This window comes from Ctenopharyngodon idella, chromosome 22, assembly GCF_019924925.1.
Source record: "Ctenopharyngodon idella isolate HZGC_01 chromosome 22, HZGC01, whole genome shotgun sequence".
NCBI lineage: Eukaryota > Metazoa > Chordata > Actinopteri > Cypriniformes > Xenocyprididae > Ctenopharyngodon > Ctenopharyngodon idella.
This window is the reverse complement of record NC_067241.1, coordinates 14,821,432-14,845,828: the sequence shown is the minus strand read 5'-3', so window position 1 is coordinate 14,845,828 and position 24,397 is coordinate 14,821,432. Positions and strand designations below refer to the sequence as shown.

The following is a 24,397-nucleotide window of genomic DNA, read 5'->3' as shown; positions in this document are numbered from 1 at the left end:
GCCATCATTGACCACCAATTTTCATTGTCATTATGCCTGTTTTACACAGCATTTATGTATGTTTTCCTTTGATTGACATTCAAAAGTGTCCACGTATTCTGACAAAAAAAGCAACATATGCAAACAACATATAATGCAAATCACAAACAAATTCTTATTAGGGGCCAAGCACCGAAGGCCTGAGCGCCACCTACTGGTCCGGAGATATGAAAATGGCTATTTTTGCTTATAACTTATGAACGGTTTGTCCAAAAATCAAGTGGTCTCGTTAGATTTGAGTCGAATGATATACAATTTTCCCATATCAGCCATTTTGGGCGTCTGCCATTTTGAATTTTGGCATAAAATGCTGTATTTTATGAACACATTAGCGTATCGTTACAAAACTCGTTATGGGTCTTTGGCACCATGCCGTAACAGTACTCAAAAAGTTTCAGGGCAGCGCCACCTTGTGGTCAAACGTTACAAAAACGCTAATAACTTTTGACTATATTAACCTGTTGTAATGAAACTGATCTCAATAGATTCCGTGAACCAATTTTGCCATAGTCGGCCGAACTTCCTGTCCGCCATTTTGTTTTTCTTTAAAAACCTAGTTTTTTTAACTCCTCCTAGACCGTTGCTCTGATTTTCACCAAAATCAAATCATATCATCAGACTGTGCCGACAAAAAGTAATGGATTTCATGTCGATAGACAAAAGCGTTTTCATATATACGGCAGCAACAAATTTGAGGCATGATGCCAAAATGGCTGCATATCTGCAATGATATGACTTATTGACACCAACCTTTGCATGTGTCATTGTCACCTCACTCTGACCACACACACCTATTGGTTAAAAGTGAAAAAAACATTAAAGGATTAGTCCACTTTCAAATGAAAATTTCCTGATAATTTACTCACCCCCATGTCATCCAAGATGTCCATGTCCTTCTTTCTTCAGTCGAAAAGAAATTAAGGTTTTTGATGAAAACATTCCAGGATTATTCTCCTTATAGTGGACTTCAGTTGGCCCCAAACGGTTGAAGGTCAAAATTACAATTTGTACAGATCTACTTTTAATGATTTGAGGTTTTCATGATTTGAAGAACCCAAAGGATATGAGGAAATATAACTAAACTTTATCCGTAAATATATATTTTTGGCCATTTTTGTATATTTTAAAATATAATTTACATATTTGCCATTCCTTAACCTTAATTTATGTGTCAGAGACTGTATGCTAGTATGAATATGTCTCAAATCTGTGTATTTTTAGCACAAGAAACTGTGATACACCTCATACCTTCTTGCTTAATTGAAATATTCTGTTATTCTGAATATGCTATTGCTGTGGTTATTTATGGATATGATACTAAACAGATGGTTTCTTCCAGTAATGAATATTGGATCCTGCTCATGTTCACCTCGTGTTGATTGCCCTGTAGTGTTTATTATACACTAGCTATATTGACATGCATCCTAATCCACAATCTGATGAATAGCACAATCAGACTGAAAACCATCCTATGAAATCCTTAAATAATCACCATGTAACCCTATATTCTACAGTAAAGTGTCATTGAAATGTCTTTCTTCCTGTGAGCACGTATCTGAAGTTCACAGCAGAAGGAAAACGATGGTTTCAAAGGTGCTTTTCCTAGTTCGGTTGTAATAAAATGCCAGAAGTAATTACAGTCTGTACATTTGACGAATGATTTTGTGTACTGCCAAGAGACTGTCAAAGAGAGAAATTATTAATCACTGCGAAAATCAATATGAACTATGTAGTAAATTAAATATCAGGGGTGACTCACCTGTCAGGTGGTTTTTATTAGAGTGCTTGAAATAGGCCTGCTTCAGCTGGCTTTGATGGAAAACAGCGACATGACGATCAGTCATTAGGAAGGACTGTATATAAAAGGCCTGTTCACACACAGAACGCGTTTTGCAGTTAAAAACACTAGACGCAGTTCAGTGGGGGGAAAGTAAGGTCTAAAGACGCGTTTTTAAAAGATGAAAACTTCTTTTAACTTGAGCGCGCCATTTTTAGAATGACTTGCCATGCGCGAGATGCTGCAAAAGACGCGAGACGCCTGTTTACATAGAAAAACAAGGGAAGTAGCGGAGTGAAAAAACGCGAATCCTACTGTGTGAAGACCGCATTGAAAATCCTGGATTTTCTTATTTAAGTTTGTATAGAAAAACAAAGTATTTTGCTTCCATTGAAGCACAAGATGCTCACTAGAACATTCTCACTTTTAATTTTGTCAAGGGATTTACAACATTTACATCTGCTGTATTACTTTTAGCCTATTTGCTCAGGAGTTATACAAATATTCTGAGTGTATTTGGCCTGTAAACCACCCTAGACTGAGAACGTGTTCATCTTCTCCTGCATTTCATTCCTATAATTAATTTCTCCTGGGACAAAGAATCTAAATCTACTCTATCTCAGTCCCATCACAGTTTCCACGGTCACCATTTTGCAATAAATTGGCTTTTAGCTTTGACTTTTTTCAGTCTTGAAAATTCCCAGAGCTTAAAAGCTTTTTCTCACCACAAATAAGGATTTATCAATGCAGTTTTTGTTATTTGTCAAAAGGCAGAGCACTCTTTTATTCAAAAATGACAATTCAGTCACACAGAATTGAAATCTTTTAACCCAATTCAGATCTGGATGAGTTGCAGCAAGTTTAACTTCAACATAAAATGAGATTTGAAAGTCGTGACTATTTTCACTTATAAATTGCTTCTGTCTCCAGCTTCTCACAATACTTGAAATAGAGTGCACGAGTCATATGAACAATACTGTTATGAGACTTTAATGATGCTTATCTGTCCTTTTTGGAGCATATAGCAAAACCTGACCACTGTCGACTTTTTGCCGTTTGTGAAAATATTTAGGGCCCAAGCCCTGAAAGGCCCTATTGTTTTCCTTAGGATTATGCTTCTTATTCTTTTTCGTTAAGGTTTTGGGGGCTTTGGGGCCCTTAACATGCTTAAAAAATTTGCACACAGGTCAGAATCCATGGCCATTAGGGCCAGGCCAAAGCTGGTACATCGCAGTGGCAGGAGGGTGGGCAGGGCTCGTTTCCATTCCCTCATACTCCACGAGGACTCCCACGGCGATGGATAGTGCAGTCGCCTGGTCAGATGGGGTCTCTTTAGGCTCTGATGCGATGTCAGGCTCGTTTGCTCCTTCTGGTGTGGGCTCTAACTTTGAAGCTGAGGCTGTAGCTCCTCGCAGTGGGTGGGCACTGGCTTGTACTCCATGTGTGGCATGGGTGGTGGTTGGCTGGTTTCTGGTGCCATCATCTGGGGAACCATATTTTACTTTTACGTATATTTATTTAGCATATGCATTTATCCAAAGTGAAATACAATAATCAATTAATCTTAAAAAGGCAATAAACACAAGAAATGCTAATAATAAAAGTTTCAGACATATGTGCTTTACTTATGAAAAGAAAGTTTAAATCTTCTTATAGCAGCAGCAGACAGTTCTAACGTAAGACAAACAAGCAACCGGAGTGGCATAAGATGAGTCTTTGCAGCAAATTTTCACTGATAAAGTCGAGTCAACCATTTATTTAAAGTCTTTCTAAACTCAAAAACCTTCCACCACATTCTCAATTTTTCAGAGCCGGTCAGAATTCACTGAACCTTGACAGAATAAATCCAGACGATCACGGCTGGACTGTTTGGATATAATATCCTGTCTGTCATCAGACCTCCTCTCAAACAAATGTTCATCTGCCCGCTTCACACAGCTTCTCTGAATGACGTGCTTGACATATTAAATATAATGCTTGGTCATGCAGGTGTATGAGAAGAGAAAACTGAGTAGGACTCATTGGGTGTAAATACAAGATGACTAGAACTATTAGAAATTCATTATTAGATTTGATATGATATGCGTTTATAAGATGTGCACGACTACCGAAGACACATTTCAAATTCAGTAATTTATATCTAAATATATTCGTGACACGTCTTACATGTGTTGTGAAATTTTCTTTGAGTTGTACAGTTCAGGCTATTTAATAGAAAACCCCCCTCTTTAGAAATAAAAGACTGAACAAGCCCCATCTCCAGTCCACCAAAACCATTTACTAAAACAAAAGGGCAAATCAAAGGGGAAATCATTGCAGTTGTGACGTTCAACCCCAAAGCATACCTCACTTTTTACGCGTACGCGAGGGTAAGCGTACAGTGGTGAATTTCGTCATCAGAAGAGTACTTGTACGCACAGGTCACACATGCGCATTTAATTTTTTGTGGTTGCAGTAATTAGTTTATCCACAAGGTGGCAACCTTGCCCTGGGGGTTTCAATTCACAAGGTAGTCGAAGAAAACCTGCATAAACCGAACAGAACGGAACGCATGCAAGCTACAGCAGCGATGGAGGCCTATATATACTACAGATTGTGTGAAGAGGTTAGAAAGTACCCTCATTTGTACAACTCTAACATGAAAAATTACAAAGATATTTACATTGGTTGTACAGTTTTAAGATATTGCGCAAAACTGCGCATGCGTTGAACGCTGTACGAGTCAAGTATACTTTGCAAGGCTGTGTGTTCGACTGTGGGCATACGCTAGCATATACATTGCATTCGGACCGAATTTCTAAAGTGGACTATTGAAATCAAAACCCAAATAATTACAAAGCAGCAAGTAACACATTTAATTAAATGTGAAATTTTGAAGTAAAAGACTGAAATAGTATTTTCTTTACTCCAGTAATCTTTTTTTTTTTTTTTAATTTACAACTTCTAAAAGTCACTTTTTACAGTGCATTTTAGTGCAAATTTTAAAACCGGTAATCTGCAACATGCTGTTACTTGTTTCACATGAAAAGGTTAGCCAATCAAAACAGAGATTACATGACATCTTAAAGACACACTATAAAAAAAAACAGCCTGATGATTAGCTGTAAAGGTCAGAAAGAGGTGTAAAACTGCAGTGTGAAAATAAATTACCACTGTATCTGAGGCAAGAAACCTTCACTAACATAAGTGGACTTCAGGGGAACAAATAAAATGCTTCAAGAGTGCAATATGAGGCTTTTGAGTGCGCTTTGAGCACATAATATGTGAAGAAAGCACTAAAAGAACAACTAAAACATGGTACACTGGCTTGAAATTACCGTGAAATTTAAACGAGATGGGGACAAAAATACCTTTAATGATTTTTGCAATGATTTCTCAGGATGCATTAACTGGTGTTGCTGATCAGTCTTTGATTAGATGATGAAATAAATCACAAAAGAAAAATTTATGCGATTTTTCCAAAGGTGCAGTTAGTTCAGAAATGAAAAACGGTCTTGAATTTGTACAACATCCTGATACCATAAAAGTAGAGTCACTGATGAATGGTGTATTTTGTATGGCACATTTCTTCATTAGCCGGCAAATCATTTTTAATTTTGGTGCTGATGAGGCGCATACAGTACAGCAAAAACACATGAAACCTTACAGAAGCTCAAAACAAAGATAAAGCCACTCAGGACAAACATCATTGAGGAACTGTCTTGAACTTACCAGCAATGATTCAAGCAGCACTTTGGAAACACAAAAATCTTTAACGGTACATCAATAGGCAATTTTCATCACAGCATGTTGAAATCAAATCAATATGGGTCAAGGAAGCAACCCTGAAGTGTTGAACTACTGTAAATAACTGGCTTACAAAGTACAATTCAGTGCAGTTTTGCCCCTCAACGTAACACAATAGACAACACATTCACCCATGAAAACAAATGGAAAAGAACATTTCCTTGCCATAGAAAATATATATGAACAATGATTTTTTTAGACATCTAAAAAGGTACAAAACTTTGCACTCAGGTCAAAAACAAGGCACACAAATCTTAAAAATGAAGTGAAATGGCTGTTCTTTTTGGCAAAACCTTTAGAAAATGTAGTTCCCTTTCGTGGGAACTATCGACGCTACGTCGAATGACGTGATGGGAACCCTCTGCGTGATTGCGTCGTGAAGCACTTCTGTATCCAACCAATGATGAGACGAGACGTCAGAGGCGGGTGACGTCACGGACCAGGAAACTATAAAGCATACCCAGAACAAAGAACGCTAGCTTCTGTTGTCTTCAGCAAGCGCTCTCTGTATCTTGTGTGTCTTATTTAGTGTTGTCTGTCCCGTTTTCTGCTCACAGTGATCTCTTCGTCTGAGGACAAGAGTTTCAAAAGCACTCACAAGACACGATATATATATATATATATATAATGGCGGAAAAAATGAATAAGCAGCAGTTCATCAAGTGTGTGCCTCCCTGCACGCGATTCATCTCGGGTGGGGACACACACGAGATGTGTGTTGTTTGCCTGGGAGTCGAGCATGCACAGGCAGCTCTCGAGGGGGCTGTCTGTGTACACTGCGAGCGGCTCACTCTCAGAGTATTAAGATCACGCCGCGCGCTCTTTGAGGAGGGTGCCGCGGCGAGTGTTCCCTGCGGATCTGGTCCCGCTGCTGCTGAGGCACAGCGGAGGCTGCATTCGTGGGGATCACAAATGGATCTGGTAGAGGGGGGAGAGACGGGCTCTGCCTTATCTCTCCCCTTACCTGCCAGACCCAGTGTCTCTCCTTTGGCGGTGGAAGCACGCGCTGCGGTTTCTTCCCCCCGGAGGGAGACACCGACGCTTAACATATCTTCCTCTGAGGAGGTTGACGTGGTGAGCGTCGAGGCTGGAGATGAGGACCCGCCATCCTCGTCTCCAGCTTATGAGGAGCTGCTGGAGGTAGTAACCAGGGCAGTCGATAAGCTAAAAATAGACTGGCCCGCGGAGAGAAGCGAAACGAAACCAAAAAGCAAGCTTGATGAGCACTTTCTCCCCGCACGGTCACTACCCCAGCGTCGGGGTCTGCCGTTCTTTCCCGACCTCCACACCGAGGTGTCGAGGTCGTGGAATAGACCTGTGCAATATCGTGTGTTCAGCCCCCAAACATCCACATATAGTAACATCGTGGGGCTGAAACACCACGGCTATGGGGCGATGCCTCGGGTCGAAGAGACGCTTGCGAGCTATCTCTCGCCCGAGTCTGCATCGTCCCTTAAGACCCCGACATTGCCCACTAAGCCATTAAAGACAACATCGGGCTTGGTGGGCAAGGCTTATTCGGCAGCAGGTCAGGCTGCAGCTTGCCTTCATACAATGTCCATTCTGCAAGCTTACCAGGCTGATCTGCTGGGGGAAATAGATGAAAGCGGGGAAGCGACATTTGAGACCATACAGGAGCTCAGGAGGGCGACAGATCTAGCTCTCCGGGCCACCAAGGAGACGGCCAAATCAATTGGCCGCTCTATGGCAGCCTTGGTGGCCACAGAGAGGCACTTATGGCTCAATTTGTCAGATATAAAGGAGAAAGATAAGAACATCCTCATGGATGCGCCGCTGTCTCCTGTGGGCCTATTCGGCGACGCAGTGTCATCTGTCGTCGATAGGTTCCAGGAGACACGTAAACAATCAGCGGCCTTCCAGAGATTCCTTCCCCGCCGTATTCATCCCCCTGGGGCTGCTGAGCGGGAGCAGCCTCAGCCGATAGCCGGCTCCTCGGCGCACAGAGCGCAACAGAAGGCCAGTGTGGCCACCCGTGCTCCCCCGCAGAGAGCTTGGGGACCGGGGCGGCCAGCACAGGCGAAGTCTTCCGGGGGTAGGGCGGATCTGAGGACCGTCATTATTTCCCGGAAGGCTTCAAAAAAGAAGTCCTGACGCCAGCTGTCCGGGACTTACGAGGGCAGCCCCTCCCGGAGAGGTTCGGGTATTAAAAAATCTGGTACCTGTTCCCCTTCGGCGCCCTCAGGGGGCCGTTCTGCCAACCCTGCCACCCAGTGTGCGTCAGGGCGCAGCGGCCTCCACCGATCCTCCGAGGAGGGTCGGTCATCACTTGATTCGTTTGTCTGCCGGTGCGCCGTGTCAGACCAACGAGCCAAGTGCTCAAAAAACATCAGAGGCCAGTCTCGAGAGACTGGTTCCCTTAGTAGAATTTATGGAAGAATGGAAACGTCTCCCGAACATTTCGAAATGGGTGCTGCTCATTGTAGAACAGGGTTACAAAATACAGTTTGGCTCTCGGCCGCCCGGGTTCAACGGGGTTCTTCCAACAGTGGTGACCCCAGAGCAGTCTCTGATTATGGAACAAGAGGTTATGACACTCTTGCAAAAAGGAGCTATAGAAAGGGTTCCTCCTCCCAGCAAGCTGTCAGGGTTTTACAGCCGCTACTTCATTGTTCCAAAGAAGGATGGAGGATTACGTCCGATCATAGATTTACGTGTGCTAAATCGATCTGTACAAAAGTTAAAGTTCAAAATGCTTACACTCAAACAGATTATCCCACAGATCAGGTCCGAGGACTGGTTTGTGGCGATAGACCTGAAAGACGCATACTTTCATGTATCCATCCATCCTCATCACAGGAAGTTCCTCAGGTTTGCTTTCGGGGGCGAAGCTTACCAATACAAGGTTCTTCCCTTCGGCCTATCTTTATCACCCTGCACGTTCACGAAGTGCGTGGATGCAGCTCTGGCTCCGTTGAGACTCCAGGGCATCCGCGTGCTGAACTATATCGACGATTGGTTGATATTAGCTCAAACAGAACGATTGGCAGTTCAACATCGAGATGTTGTTCTGTCGCACATGAAGAAGCTTGGGCTGAGGCTCAACGCCAAGAAAAGTGTGCTGGTCCCGAATCAAATTACCAACTACTTAGGGGTAGTGTGGGACTCTACCACGATGCAGGCATATCTATCCCCTGCTCGTGTGAGTTCCATTCTCGGGGCCGTGAAAGGGGTGAAGTTAGGCCAGTCACTCACTGTAAAACAGTTTCAGAGACTGTTGGGTCTTATGGCAGCTGCGTCCAACGTGGTAACTTTTGGCCTTCTGCACATGAGGCCCTTACAGTGGTGGCTCAGGACCAGGGGGTTTTCTCCGAGGGGAAATCCTTTTCGCATGATCAAAGTCACGCGGCGATGCCTTCGTGCTCTGGTCATGTGGAAAAAGCCTTGGTTCCTGTCCCAGGGACCCGTGTTGGGGACTTCTCGTCGTCGTGTAATGCTTACGACGGATGCTTCCCTCACGGGCTGGGGGGCGATCATGAGTGGTCGCTCGGCTCAGGGTTTATGGGAGGACCATCAGCTCTCCTGGCACATAAATCGGCTGGAGATGATGGCGGTATTTCTTGCATTGAAACACTTCCTCCCAGACCTGAGGGACCATCACGTGTTGGTCCGCACGGACAACACGACGGTGGTCTCATATATCAACCATCAGGGGGGTCTGCGGTCTCGCCGACTTTGCAACTTGGCCCGTCGGATCCTCCTGTGGGCCCAGGGAAAGCTCCTCTCATTGAAAGCAGCATATATTCCAGGGCATCAAAATGTGGGAGCGGACGCCCTGTCGAGGCAGGCGCCGACGCCCGGGGAATGGAGACTCCACACCGAGGTGGTGGAGCTCATCTGGAAAAGATTCGGTCAAGCGGAAGTAGACCTATTTGCTTCGGGAGAGTCAACCCAGTGCCCACTGTGGTACTCCCTAACGTACCCAGCACCTCTGGGGCTGGACGCTATGCTACAGACGTGGCCGAGGCTACGTCTGTATGCATTTCCCCCGGTCGCTCTGCTCCCGGGAGTTCTGGAAAAAGTACGCCAGGAAGGGGTCAGCCTAATACTGGTGGCTCCGTACTGGCCGACCAGGATATGGTTTACGGACCTAATGTCCCTGTTAGACGGCTCTCCATTGGAGCTTCCTCTCAGGCAGGATCTCCTGTCTCAGGCGGGCGGCACAATACTCCATCCCCGCCCAGAACTATGGAAACTGTGGGCCTGGCCTCTGAGGGGGCAAGGCTCATAGAGGCTGGTCTCCCAACCGAGGTTGTGGAGACCATCCTTCACTCCAGAGCTCCCTCCACAAGGAAGCTATATGCATATAAATGGAAGTTGTTTTCTACTTGGTGTAGCCAACGAAATACGGACCCTGTCCAGTCATCTGTTAGCCTTGTGCTTCAGTTCCTTCAAGAAAAATTCTCGGAAGGATTATCTACTTCAACATTGAAGGTTTACGTAGCAGCTATCTCGGCTTATCATGCTCCGGTAGGGGGTTGCTCGGTGGGTCGAGACCCTCTTGTCATACGCTTCCTCCGTGGCACGCTGAGGCTGAGGCCTGCAGTGCGCACAAGAACTCCAGCCTGGGACTTGGCTATAGTGCTAGAGGGGCTAGCTGAGGCTCCCTTCGAACCACTAGAAAAGGTGTCAGGGAAATTCCTCACTCTAAAAACGATATTTCTTCTGGCAATCTCGTCTCTTAAAAGAATAGGAGATTTACAAGCACTGTCAGTTGCTCCTTCGTGTCTGGAATTTGCGCCTGGTATGGTTAAGGCTTTCCTACACACTAGACCTGGCTACGTGCCAAAGGTCCCCACCAACGTCCCAGGTCCTATTGTGCTCCAGGCTTTTTGTCCTCCTCCTTTTGTAGATCCGGATCAGGAGAAACGCAATCTGCTTTGCCCCGTCAGGGCCTTAGATACATATGTCCACAGAGCTGCCCTGTGGCGAAAAACAGACCAGCTGTTCGTATGTTATGGATCCCCTAAGAAAGGGGGCCCAGCATCTAAGCAGAGGATGAGTAAGTGGGTGGTCGAGGCCATCTCACTTGCCTATGAAACGGCCGGACAGCCATGTCCTCTAGATGTCCGTGCTCACTCCACCAGGGGTATGGCGGCCTCCAAGGCATTAATGTCAGGAGTATCATTGAATGATATATGTGATGCAGCTGGTTGGTCGTCCCAGCACACATTCATCAGGTTTTACAACCTAGACATGAGCGCTACTCCGGGTTCCTCGGTTCTGTCCACAAGATCGCAGACAGGCACTCGGTGATACGGCGTAGTTGGGACAGCGTTCCCATCACGTCATTCGACGTAGCGTCGATAGTTCCCACGAAAGGGAACGTCTCGGGTTACTGGTGTAACCCTTGTTCCCTGAGTAAGGGAACGAGACGCTACGTCACGTTGCCGTACCCCCAGCGTACCTGGGAGCGTCTTGCTTCAGCCATAATTCAGAAGCTAGCGTTCTTTGTTCTGGGTATGCTTTATAGTTTCCTGGTCCGTGACGTCACCCGCCTCTGACGTCTCGTCTCATCATTGGTTGGATACAGAAGTGCTTCACGACGCAATCACGCAGAGGGTTCCCATCACGTCATTCGACGTAGCGTCTCGTTCCCTTACTCAGGGAACAAGGGTTACACCAGTAACCCGAGACGTTTTCCACCTTATTTTAAATGTTTGCAATTTTTGCAACCCTGTTATGAAAATAGTTTAAAACCCTGATGTGTCAGTTTGTTTTTAAAATAAATAAAAAAATGTTGGTAAAACTTTAGTTTAGGGTTTAATTCTCACTATTAACTAGTTGCTTATCATGCATATTACTAGGATACTGGCTGTTTATTAGTACTTATAAAGCACATATTAATGCCTTATTCTGCATGATCATATTCTACATCCCTTAATCCTACCCAATACGTAAACCTAACAACCTTACTTAACTATTAATAAGCAGTAATTAGGAGTTGAAGGCAAATGTTGTAGTTAATAGATGAGAATTGGACCCTAAACTAAAGTGTGACCAAAATTTTATAGAGAGAGAGAGAGAGAGAGAATAAACAAAATAAATTAATAATGAAAACATAAAAAAATAAATTACAATAATAAACTAACTAAATAAATATAGTATAAAACGTATAAAATAAAGGAATAAAAATAAAAATGTAAACATCACTTAGTAGGGACTAGCTTTTGGACCACTTAATTCTGTTTTGATTTGATAAATTGATAAATAAAAAAAATCTTAGGAAAAAAAAAAGTGTTGTTTAATCTTTTTTTTTTTTTATATAACTTTGGTAACATGATTGAATATTTCAGCTCAACACTACAATTTGTTTTAAAATTGGGAAAATGGAATTAATTGATTTACTTATCTTTTAGTCATGCTGTAAAAAAAATTGTCTCAATGATGTCACTTCCTGGATGCCACAATTTTAAAGGGGACCTATTATGCGCCTTTTCACAAGATGTAAAATAAGTCTCTGGTGTCCCCAGAATGTGTCTGTGAAGTTTCAGCTCAAAATACCCCACAGATCATTTATTATAGCTTGTCAAATTTGCCCCTAATTGGGTGTGAGCAAAAACACACCGTTTTTGTGTGTGTCCCTTTAAATGCAAATGAGCTGCTGCTCCTGGCCCCCTTTCCAGAAGAGGGTGGAGCTTTAACAGCTCACGCTTCGGTTGCTCAACAACAACAAAGCTGGAGAATCTCACGCAGCCAAAATGAGGATTGTCAGTAACGGTGTTCAGCCTTACATTGTTCAAACCGGAGTCGACACTGATGGAGAGACTCAGGAAGAAGTTACAACTTTTAAAATGCATCTGGACGTTTCTGAATGGTTAGTGGATAAATTTATGTAGTTGCTATGGAGTTGATTCAACTCATCGACTAGCATGTGCCGTCATGTTAATCTTTAGCCATACACACCAGGCTAACGTTTATGATTGCTATCAAATGCTGTGAATGGTCTAATATTTTTTCCAAAATATCGCTCGGACAGAAATGGTCTTTTTTTTTTTTGCACTCGAGCTTGCCAGGGAGAACTTGTAGGCTATCCAAGCTAGAATCAGCATCAACAGGGATGTACATACATAATGTGTGACACCGTTAAATGCATGGCTACCAGTAATTAAAATGAATTAATAATTAAGATTGTGCATTTCAAAATGAGTTCAACAGATTACCTGTGTATGAAAACGAGGCCCCTGTTGCATAGACTTAATTGTTTTATACAGCTGAAAAGGTGAAGACAATAAAGTTGTGACAGGCCAAAACCACCATTTTAGGGAGTGTTTAATACTAGCTAATTTCAGTCCATGTTAACTTTAGGTTAGATAACACTGTATATGATATTTAATGAGATTAAGTACAATTTGTACTTACTGGTTTTGAAACAAGTAATGGGACTTACTGAACAAGTAAGAAAAAAGTGCCTTTGAACAAGTAAGAAAAAAAAAAAAGAAGCAAATTCATAGTGTGTTCCAGGCAAAAGAAAGCAGAAGAGCAAATTACTGACCCTTGCAGGATATGAACCCTAGATTGTTCAAACTGCACTCAAAGCTGTTTTAAAGACACCATTAGGACGGAGGCCAAGAGGGAACGTTCTGTTCCTGTTGTAATTCTCAGGATTCGGGAACTCTTTGAGTTCAATTCCGTCTTTGGTTTAGCTGCGGAGACTCCAAAACAACTGCTTCACAAACAAAGCCAAAAGCATTATTATTTCTTTGAAGCTGTAGTTACTGATCTACAGACTGATGTCTTGATGAAAGTAAATGGTTTAATTAGTTTCGTCTCAAAAAAAGATGCAGATGAAAAACATACGGTTTGAGGATAATTGAAATGATTTTTTTCCTAAGAAGTTTAAAGCAATTTGTCATTGATTTCATTGAGTTTGTGCTATAGCATCCAAAACTTCAAACCAAAACTGTTCAAAAATCAGTCACATGATGATTGGGTAAACCCATTGAAAAGACTCCTGGGTAATGTTGCTCACATCATATTTGCAGCTGCAGGGCTTTAAGAAGGTCCCTCTACATTGATGGTGGTGACGGTAGCCATGAAGCAGCGCTGGAACAGCCGGTCCGGATCAGGTGGCTGATTGTCACAGTCTAGTTTGCCTCTTAGGAAATGCTTGCGGAAACCTTGCGGTCCCGATGGCGCGCTGGCTTGGCTCGGACCCTCCTGTGGACTGGGCCCAGATCCTGAGAAACACAAAACGGACAACATTAAACATTTTTCTGAAGAAAACGTGAGTGGTGCTTGCCTGTGCAAAACCTGCAGGTAAGTACGAGCAAAATCAATAGTGATGCTCGTTTACAAGGACACACTCAAAATACTGAAGGACATAAAAAATTGTCTGCAAAGAGTGCTACTAATATTCACTGGTGCTCTCAGGATAAGGGATATTCAATTTAGTTGCTTTAGCATTATTTATATATTATTATAGAATAAATGTTATATATACATACACACACATATATACATATATATACAGTCAAACCAAAATTTATTCAGACACCTTGAACATTTCACTTATTAATACAGTTTATTCACTATAGTTTAAAAAAATGATAATAAAATAAGACAAGATTTTATAGTTAAACTGTGTCAGAAAAAAATAATCTTAATTATGTCAGATAACACTTAAGCAAAAAATAGTCAGGTCAAAGTGTCTGAAGAATTTTTGGTTCCAAATTTTTATCAATTTTACTGGTAGTCCACTGTATGAAGAATTTTTGGGTATAATATGTCACAGTTTACTTTATTTTGCTATCCTCACTTACATAAATGAACTATAGTGTCCTGAACCCACTAGTAAAAGTTTTAGTAATGTTGTTGGTAACACTTTAATATAGGGAACACATATAAACTATTAACTACAACTTTTCCCACAATAAACTCTTAATTTACTGCTTATTAATAGTTAGTAAGGTAGTTGTTAAGTTTAGGTATTGGGTAGGATTAAGAATGTAGAATAAGGTCATGCAGAATAAGGCATGAATATGTGCTTAATAAGTACTAATAAATAGCCAGTATTCTATTAATATGCATGCTAATAAGCAACTAGTTAAAAGACCCTAAAATAAAGTGTTACCATGTTGTTATATGCTTTCGTCATTTTTAGTAGATTTATTAGTTTTATTATTTTTCCATTTCAATTATTTTTCCATTTCCATAGCATTATTTTTATTTTTATTTCAGTTTTAGTCATTTTAGTACACTGAAAAAAATGGTGTAGAAAAAAAAAATCACTAAAATTAATACAAAGAAATGGCAAGTAACACATTGAATTAAACATGAAATCTTGAAGTATGTTTCATTTACAACTTCATTCAAAAATAATTTTTTACAGTGTTCTTCAGCTTAACCTTGTTTTATTTTAGTAAGTTGCCAAGGCAGTTTTTTAAAGGGGGCCTATTATACCCCTTTCACAAGATGTAATAAAAGTCTCTGGTGTCCCCAGAATGTGACTTTTAGAATGAAACTGGACGTTTCTGAATGGTTAGTGGATAAATTTATGTAGTTGCTGTGGAGTTGATTCAACTCATCGACTAGCATGTGCCATCATGTTAATCTTTTGTGCAAATCCAGCGTTGAGTTGACCTTCGCTTGTGAAGCAGTCCGGCGTAAAAATGACGGCATGACAACAACACTCTACTACAACAACTCTTCCTCTTCTCTAAAGCAGCTCAACATGGCCTCACCCCCTTTGTTGCGTGTTCTTGGGGGTAGAGTTTATGTAAATTTTAGGGTTATTGATGTCACCAACCCAGGAAGAAGCTCGTTGTAGCCCTTTAAAAAGCGATTTCTGTAAAAGAAAATCTCTCTCTTTGCATTGAACTTTGAACGTCGTAATGGGAGAATATCACACTGAGTGTTTTGAGGTGTAGCTACACCAGGGTGGGGCCGAGAGCCGTGGGAATGGAGCAAGGTCGGTGGTGCAGGTGATGAACGTCATTCCCACGGCTCTCGGCCCTACCCTGCACCATGATATTTCCACAGTTTGAGCACCTTGGACTAATATTTCTGTATAAAATATAAATATTTATCTGAGCATTATGATGCATTTGCAAGAGCTTTGAGGATGGTTGTGCACAGCTCTCATGGGGCACTAATGTTGTTGTACAAGGTGAAATTGCCTTTCAATATTTATATGCTGAAATATTGTCATGCATGCTAACAGGATCTCATTTGTAACAATATCCAATGTAATACAGCCAATGTTTGCATGGACCATATAATGCCTAAACAAGAATGTGCATAAATAAAATGAGTCTTTTATGCTATTACATGAATTATTAAAAATAAAATCTCGAACACACAGAGAGACAATGATTATGCATAGTTGCATACTTAATATTCCAGGCTACAACACATTAAAAGCATAAATGCATTAACACCAGATCTGAGGTCAAAGCAAACAGGTTTCCAGAAACAGCAACAACTTTTGAGCTGGTTATTGCTTCGATAGAGCGGTGAAAGCATCAAACAAGTCAGTCAGCGCTGTGCTCTCGTGCTGTAGTATGCTGCGCAGTTTAATCAGGCAACGGCGTTTCATCCCTTGACTTTTGGTGTTTGTTTCCCATGTGCTCCAGTAAATAACAGCGTTTAATATGTTGGGGCGGGATGGGGTTTTGGTGATTGGTCCACTGGGAAAAGTTTAGGTGCTCCCAATTGGCCAGTTAATCTAGGCCTACTTTTCCTTCCCTCCACAGCCAATCACAGGCCCCCTCCTTGCTCGGGCCCTGGGTGTATGAATTTGTAAAGTCATGTGATTTCAGTAAACAAGGCTTCGTTACGTCATAAGGGTTTCGAAATTTCAATGCTTCACCACTGGGGGGCGTGACTTTGGCAGTTTGATACACGCTCTGAACCACTGATTCAAAACAAAAGATTTGTAAAGCTTCAAAGCTTCATGAAGCAGTGTTTTGAAATCGGCAATCACTAGATATTGTTGAATAAAGTCATTATTTTGTTTTTTTGGTGCACAAAAAGTATTCTCGTCACTTCATAACATTAAGGTTGAACTGTTTTAAATATGTCTTTAGTATCTTTCTGGGCATTTGAAAGTGTTAATTATCTTGCTGTCAATAGAGGCCTCACTGAGCCATCAGATTTTATCAAAAATATCTTAATTTGTGTTCTGATGATGAACGAAGGTCTTACAGGTATGAAACGACATGAGGGTGAGTAATTAATGACAGAATTTTCATTTTTGGGTGAACTAACCCTTTAATCCAGCCCTGTGTATCTTTTAACATACCTTTTGATGTTCATGGATGTTTTTTCATCCTATAACTTGTAACTTGAAATAGAGCCTGGTTTAGTGTCACTGATTTTTTTAAAAAGGTAATGCGTTATTGTATATTATTACTTTGTATATTGTATATTATTACTGTATATTACTTTGACAGCCCTAAATTCAACACGAGAGGGGGTGTACTGATTTATGCTGTGCACTTATATATATATATATATATATATATATATATACACACACACACACACACACACACACATACACACACACATACGGTTTCACACAGTAGTTTTTTTTTTTTTTTTTAAATATTCAATTACGTAATTGTGGTACAATAGAACTGTGTGCTTGTATTGTCTTCGTCTGAAGAATCCCTTCCGCTCGTATTATTCTCATTTGTAAGACACTTTGCATAAAAGCACCTTCTAAATGGAAGAAAGGTAAATGCTATGCTGTTTTTGCAGTCAGGTTAACCTTGTAAAGCCTGATGTATGAAATAACAGTCAGAAAAATCTATATTTTTTTGAAAGTTTATTGAAGTTATATAGTAGTTATTGATAGACAAAATATTAAAAAAACAACAAAAAAAGCACCCATATTTGTTTTTGTTGTGCATCATATTTGATAAATCAAAGCTTTTATGGCTCATATAGTACCGATACAGTGAAAATATGAAGCTTATACTCAAGGAGGAAGAAACACACTTTTATTCAGAGGCCCAAAGTGAGAAAAATATGCAATTTGGTGCAGATGCTGATATTAATAAGATCTTTATAACAGTATGTCACATGTATGTTGGTTTAATTGGGTTTTGTTAGTTAGTTCCCGTTTCCTTTGTTCTCATTTTCCCACCACTCGTTAGTTTCCATGGTTTATAATTATTTCAAAGCTGTTCCCTGTTCTGCTGATTTACTGTGTTAGAGTCTCCCTCTGTGTTCATTAAAAGTCAGTTTAATCTTCCTGCTCGATATTCTGGATTGCTACAACTTTACATGTTACAGCAGACTACTTGCATTAAATGCATATTAATATCAGTTGTCACTCTATATCTCCCAATAATACGACTTAGTAAGATAATATTCAAATGCTCATGATGAAAGCTCTGCAGTTTTTATTGTGGGGCAAAATATATATAATGCAATGCAACAATGATGACTGACAACAAAACACTCCTCAAAACCCTGATGGATCATATTTGATACTCACATTCTAACATGATTTTTCTAAAATATGATGAATGGATAGTCAAGTAAACCTAAGTTGCTTCAGTTAGTAAGTATTCATCTTGAAATATTAATAACAATAAAAAAAGTTGTTATGTTTACTTTCTAAAAATCAGATTTCACAGCAAAAAGACGCATGAACCATGACGTTTTTACAATTATACTAAAAGGCCTTTTACTTACTAAAAAAAGTAAACTCTCAATCAGACGACAGAAGGCATGTAGTAGATTGTGTGGAACAGGTTTTTCAGCAAATGTTTGATCTTGTTGATCATTAAACTAGTGTATCAAATATTATACATTAGGCTTTATAGAGTTAATCTCACTTTCTGTCAGATATTCTGATCTTCCGCTCTGTACTAGTGTTACATAAAGACTAGAGCGCAATTGATCTCTGCAGTACAGACATCACAAATGAGTGGGAGGAACCTTTAACCTTTATTTATATTACTTTAACAGGGAATCTTGCAGAAGACATACTTTTTTTGCTTTATGAAAAGGTGCCTATGAAAGGTTCTTTGCTTTAAGAAAGAACATAACATGCACAAAAAGGACAAAATGATGAGAGAATAATAATAAAGAGTCATTTTATTAACTTTTTAAACTTTAATATAGTTCCTTAAAACAGATTAAAAGAGATACCTTGCCAAAAAAAAAAAAAAAAAAAAAGCAGTATAAAACATTAAAACAATAAACACAAAAAATTACAAATTTGACTAACTTTACATTAACCCCTTGATGGAAATCATGTTTTTTTAACTGAACAGATTTAAATTATATCATATACTATACGAGCCATTAAAGCTTTGATGCATCAAATATGATACTCAACAAAAAACATCAGATAGCTATTTATTCATAAAAAGCACTAATGCAAATCAGCCTTGCATACAAAACGGAGACAATGAGGCGCATGCAAGATGCCATGTTAACAATCACAAGTGCATCTGCTTGTTCAGACCACGAACACAAGCTTTATTTCTCCCAAAATGCAATTACGTCGTTATACAATCACTGAAGATATTTCAGCAACACTGGACTGAAGATAAATATCACTATAACTATTTTAAAGAGGTCATATTATGCCTTTTTTTTAAAGTCTTGATTTTGCCCCTTACCATATTATAAGGAATATTGTGACGTGTTCGTTCCCGGAAGAAAACTCAAGACTAAAATGCATTTCAGGAAGTTCAGAAACAGTGATACTGATATAGAGAATAACTCCTGTTGGAGGGACTTTGCAGAGCTTTTTCATGCTCAAACAGCAACATTACACACTAAAGAAAGGTGAACATGTAAAAAAGCACAATAGGACCCCTTTAAATACTGAAGAATCAAAGCCCATGATCTATCAGAAACATAAGTTGTGATTTTGACTGTTTGTTATAGAGAAAGAAGAAAAGAGAGATGTTGGAACAGAAGAGCTGTGTAGGTTGCTGATAAAATGAATGTAATTCTTCAAAACAAACTTGAAATAAAAGTGGCATGTATAGATGATGCATTTTTGAAGAGGTGACGAGGTCATTCTCAAAAAGGAAACATGAAAAACTCATCCATTAACCCTGAAACCTTATTTCATGCAATTAAATGCAAGAATTGTTTTATCCGCTTAAATCAGAAACTCAAGTTTGTGTGGCAGACAAAGAAAGGTCAAAGGATAGCAGAGAGTTTTAAAAACAACCCCTGCAATACCTTTCATACATCGATTTCTAGATCTATTAAATCCATTTCATGCTGAAAACAAAAAGTCATGGATGGGGTCTCTGTAAAATAATATCAATTTATGTTTTGGGTCGTCTTGCAGAATTTGAGCAAAACCACAATGAAAACATGAGACGCTAAAGGCCACGGGAAGACGTGACACTGCAATTATTTGTTTGTGTCAAAGACTGAATGATGTGAGAATGACTGGGATAAATGGAGGCGGTGGATAAATCAGACCATCCTCGACCTTCATCTGAGGGATTGTTTTGCAGTGGTTCAGGATTTTGTATGTTCAGGATTTCTAACGTTCTATGTAGTTTCCTATTGGTCTAAGTCAAAACATTCCACCCAAAAATCTATAGATGTGGCTCAATCCCTTCTTCAATGCAAATCTGTGGGACCTGACAAACAAATCTATACAATTTGAGATATCATGCATTTAGCAGAAACGGTGCAGGATGGGTTACATGCCAAAGTTTAATCGTAACTTTCCTTAGCAATCAATGTAAACACTCTAGTTTAGACAGAAAAACAAGTCAAATGTATTGATCTCATTGTGATTTGGCACAAGGGAAAAGTCCTTTTGTTTCACCACATCTCTCTGATTATCACAATATAACAATACAGAAAAAAGGCATATGGAACTCTAGGGTTCTTGACTGAATTTTAAAGAACATTTTATGCCAAAAAGGTTCTATACGCAAAAATGAAGGTTCCAAAAGCGATGTCATGGCCACTGTCCTGGGCTACATTAGCAAACTTCTCTAAGCACTTCCTATGCACTTGAAGTGCATTCAACTTTGTCAAGTGAGTGAGGAATGTTTATTTAGACAGACCCTCGACCCCTCGATTTTGACCAAGGGAGCGAGTCTACTCAATATGTACACTTCAGGCATATCCATAGACCACAATACACCATGTCACAGCAGATCATGCTTAAAGGGTTAATTCACCCAAAAATGAAAATTATCCCATGATTTACTCACCCTCAAGCCATCCCAGATGTATATGACTATCTTCTTTCAGACAAACACAATATGAGTTATATGTAAGCAATAAGGTACGAGAGGCTGTGCTGTATTGTGAATAAGTCACGGTTGTTAAGCACGACGCAAAGCGAAGTAACCCCTTCAGCTGGGACTTATTCACGATACAGCACTAACCTCAAGTACCTTATTGCTTTTATAAAACGGTTACCACACAATACAAATATTGAAGCCAAAAAATATGTATCAATGCAGCTTTCATAAAGAAAAAGCCTTCCTTCCGCCAGAAAAAATAGTCCCTGACCGTGAACAGCAACAGAAGTTACATTATTACGCCATTAGATGGCGGCAAAGACTGTCTTTATGATTGAGCCACTCAGTAGTGAAGACTTTTATATTGAAAAGACTGAATTGTTGTTAACAAGACACAACTGACAAATGCTTTGACTAGCGTTGTCAGTCACGGAAAGCCCTTGAATTGTTAAAAGGACAAGATATTGCAGAGGACATTTAAACATATTTAAACATATCATCAATTTACGCAAAAAGAGTAACCTCTGAAGCGACATAGGATGTAGGAGTATCGTAAGCTTAGACGCCTCTCGCATTTCAAACAAATATGACTGGGCAACAAACTCAAGCTCCTCTTCTCTTATATCGAAATCCTCCGACATTTCTCTTTATAAATTCTCATTTTAGACTTCTAATTCATGACCAGTATTTTGTTTTGCTCTATTCTCTGTGCTTACTTGTTCGTCATTACGTCATGCGTCGGGTCTGAGTTCACTCTTCTGCCGCAAATCGATGCGTACGGCCGTCTGCCGGAAGCTAGTTATTATAGTTAAAGTTTTAAATATGGATATTTATCTTACAAAAACCCATCGCTTCACTTCAGAAGGCCTTTATTAAACCCCTGGAGCTGTACTTTTATGATGGATGGATGCACTTTTTTGGGCTTCAAAATCTCACGCCCCCTTCACTACCATTATTAAGCTGGGAAGAGCAAGAATATTATTTAATATAACTCCAATTGTGTTCGTCTAAAAGAAGATATATACACTTAGGATGGCTTGAGGGTGAGTAAATCATGGGATAATTTTCATTTTGGGGTGAACAAACCCTTTAAAAACAGCAGTGTTGAATAGGGGTTCAATAATTATGACTAGCTATATTAAAAAAAATCTACTCAATTAACTCAAAAGCATTACATCATATATTAACACTTTTAATTCCCCACTAAACTGTTATAAATGCAATTTTTTAAAACTGTATCTTTAGAAAAGCTTACATTTGTAAATTATTACAGTCTCTAGGGGGTTTGTTTTTGCATTTTGATTATGATCATTTTGATTGCAACTGTAGTTGTGTATAACAGCCTAAAATAGGCTTCATTTTCTTTGTGCAAAATACAATTACTGATTTGGTTAAATATGAACAGGAAATTTCATTTTCTGGTGAATCTGTTTAGCACTTACATGAAGCATTTTATGTGTGGTTACTAATCACTAGTAGATGATAAATTACAGCCCACATTAACATGCTTCACAATGCTGTCGTGGTTTAGTATCTGTGTTGTAGTATATGTAGTAGTTATGAGTAGCCACTTAATCTTAGTAAGTAGAGAAACATGTGTTCTCATGCATGTGTTAATGAGTTAACAGGAGTAATTATAACCCTTCAGGGCTTTAAAGAACATTACCGCTTAACACAAGGAGCTGAATGTTATCTGATTGTCTCATTAAACCTCTCTTCTCTGAATCATTTAAGCCACTCAGATCTTGACCTTTCTGCCAATTAAGCATTCTAGTGGATATTGTTTATAGACCTGCATTAAGTGCATGGATTCTGAGCACAAGATGGGTCACATTCAACCTCTAAATCAAAAGATAGAAACATACGTTAAGAAAATGAAGCCTATTTTTAGGACCAATAAGATTCTTTGCATTGTGACATTATAGTCATGACAATTGAGCATAACCAGAGATCCCTGAAAGCACTCAAATTATCATCTATTTAATGGTCTGTTAAGAAATATACAATGTAGTTTATATTCTTAATGAAAATTATGATGAAGTGTTACCGGAAAATGACACTTCACAGCTGCAGGTCCTTGAGTCTTATTGGATTTAATGACAAACAAACTGAATGGAGTTTCATTAAATCAAACTGAATGCAAATTGGGGTCAATGTTCTTAATTGTCGTGAATATAAATGTCACAATGCAAAAAAATTTTCATTTTTATGCAAAAATAATACTTTTTCTTTAGATTTTGGGGTAAAGTATGACATGGACAAATATAGCACCATCAAAATATGAGGAAAATACTAGGTTCCTTCAATCAAATGAATTATTCAGGAATCACAAAGGTAAATCAGAACTTAAATACTAAGGAGTAGACCTGGGCGGTATGACGATATATATTGTTACCACAGTATACAATGTCTATCGTTAGAGATTTTGCTATATCGTGTATATCGCGGTATGTAAATATATAGCACTATTGGCACTTTTGATGAACAGGGGCGTAATTTTAGAAGGGGACACAAATAATACAGCCAAGATTTATGTCCATTTTTCTGTTCTCTGTCATTTTATCTGGCCGACAGCACAAAGCGATAGTTGTTTAAATATGAAGTTGGTTCATTCACCGCACGGTCATATTATGATTAAATTATCTTGCGTCCTCCACATAGTATTTTAGGTTTCGTCTAGGACAGAGGATGTCTCTTTCTATATTCAACTGCAGCAAGCCCACTGATCTGCCACTTAACATTATATTGAGCAAAACCATGCGTGCCACACGTGTCCTGAAAAGTGAAGCCAAAGCGTCTCGATCGCCCCCAGGTGGCTGGATGCAGTATAGGTCATAAGCCCCGCCCTCTACATCGAATGGAATGGAACGTGAGACAAACTAGAGAGTCAAATTACACTTTTTCCAAAGATGGTTTCTGTCATTTTAGGCATTTTTTTATCACGCTGATGTTAGTTAAAGTAAATAAGTTTGTTTTATTTATTTGATGCTATAAAAACACGTCATGATTGACGTCATGATTGACAGCTGAGATTGACAGCTTCACTGAGCGAAGTAGTCACTGAGGCATCAACTGACTTTATTCTGGATCATTTCACACCGACATAATGAGTTGTTCTGCAGTAAACTGTATTAACCGATTCTGTGGGAGTGTGGGCGGGAACTTGATATCGCGGCTCCACTTCGCGCTCACTACTGCGCAGACGCGAGCCTCAAGATGTCAGCGCCATATTGGCACACTGGCGGCTTCACTTACTACACAAAGAGAGTGAAGGTGCGTCTTTTTTTTTACAGTCTATGACCAAAACCCAACACAACGGAAGATCTACTGTACAATTTTAGCCTAATATCAGTTCACACATAGGCTTATCACAGTGTTATTTTGGTGGTTTGTCCCCCTCCAGCTGTTCTTTTCAAGCACTTCAACCTTAAACTTTCTTGAGAAAGCTTCTTGATTATGCAAATACTAACTTAATGTGATCGCATGAGTATCACATGGTTCTGCAGCTCTTTGGAGTTATTTACTGTACTTTTAGCAAGTCATCTATTCACCTGACAGAGTATTCACCGGCTCATTGACAGAGAGATGAATT

The 24,397-nt window shown here is 39.8% G+C and overlaps 1 protein-coding gene across 2 annotated transcripts in view; it reads right to left on the bottom strand.

Moving 5' to 3' along the window:
* Positions 1–2,688: 2,688 nt before the first annotated feature.
* Positions 2,689–24,397, bottom strand: part of LOC127505511 (protein shisa-like-2A) — a 30,631-nt gene continuing 8,922 nt past the window's right edge. The window contains exons 3-4 of one of the 2 annotated variants that reach the window (XM_051881110.1): positions 13,593–13,800; positions 2,689–3,299 (exon numbers count right to left, since the gene is read on the bottom strand). In XM_051881110.1, coding sequence (XP_051737070.1) covers positions 13,616–13,800 — 185 coding nt within the window. In that variant the 3' untranslated portion in view covers positions 2,689–3,299; positions 13,593–13,615. Of the gene's footprint in view, positions 3,300–11,263; positions 13,801–24,397 lie in introns of those variants that run through there. The other variant, XM_051881109.1, reaches the window with a different exon arrangement.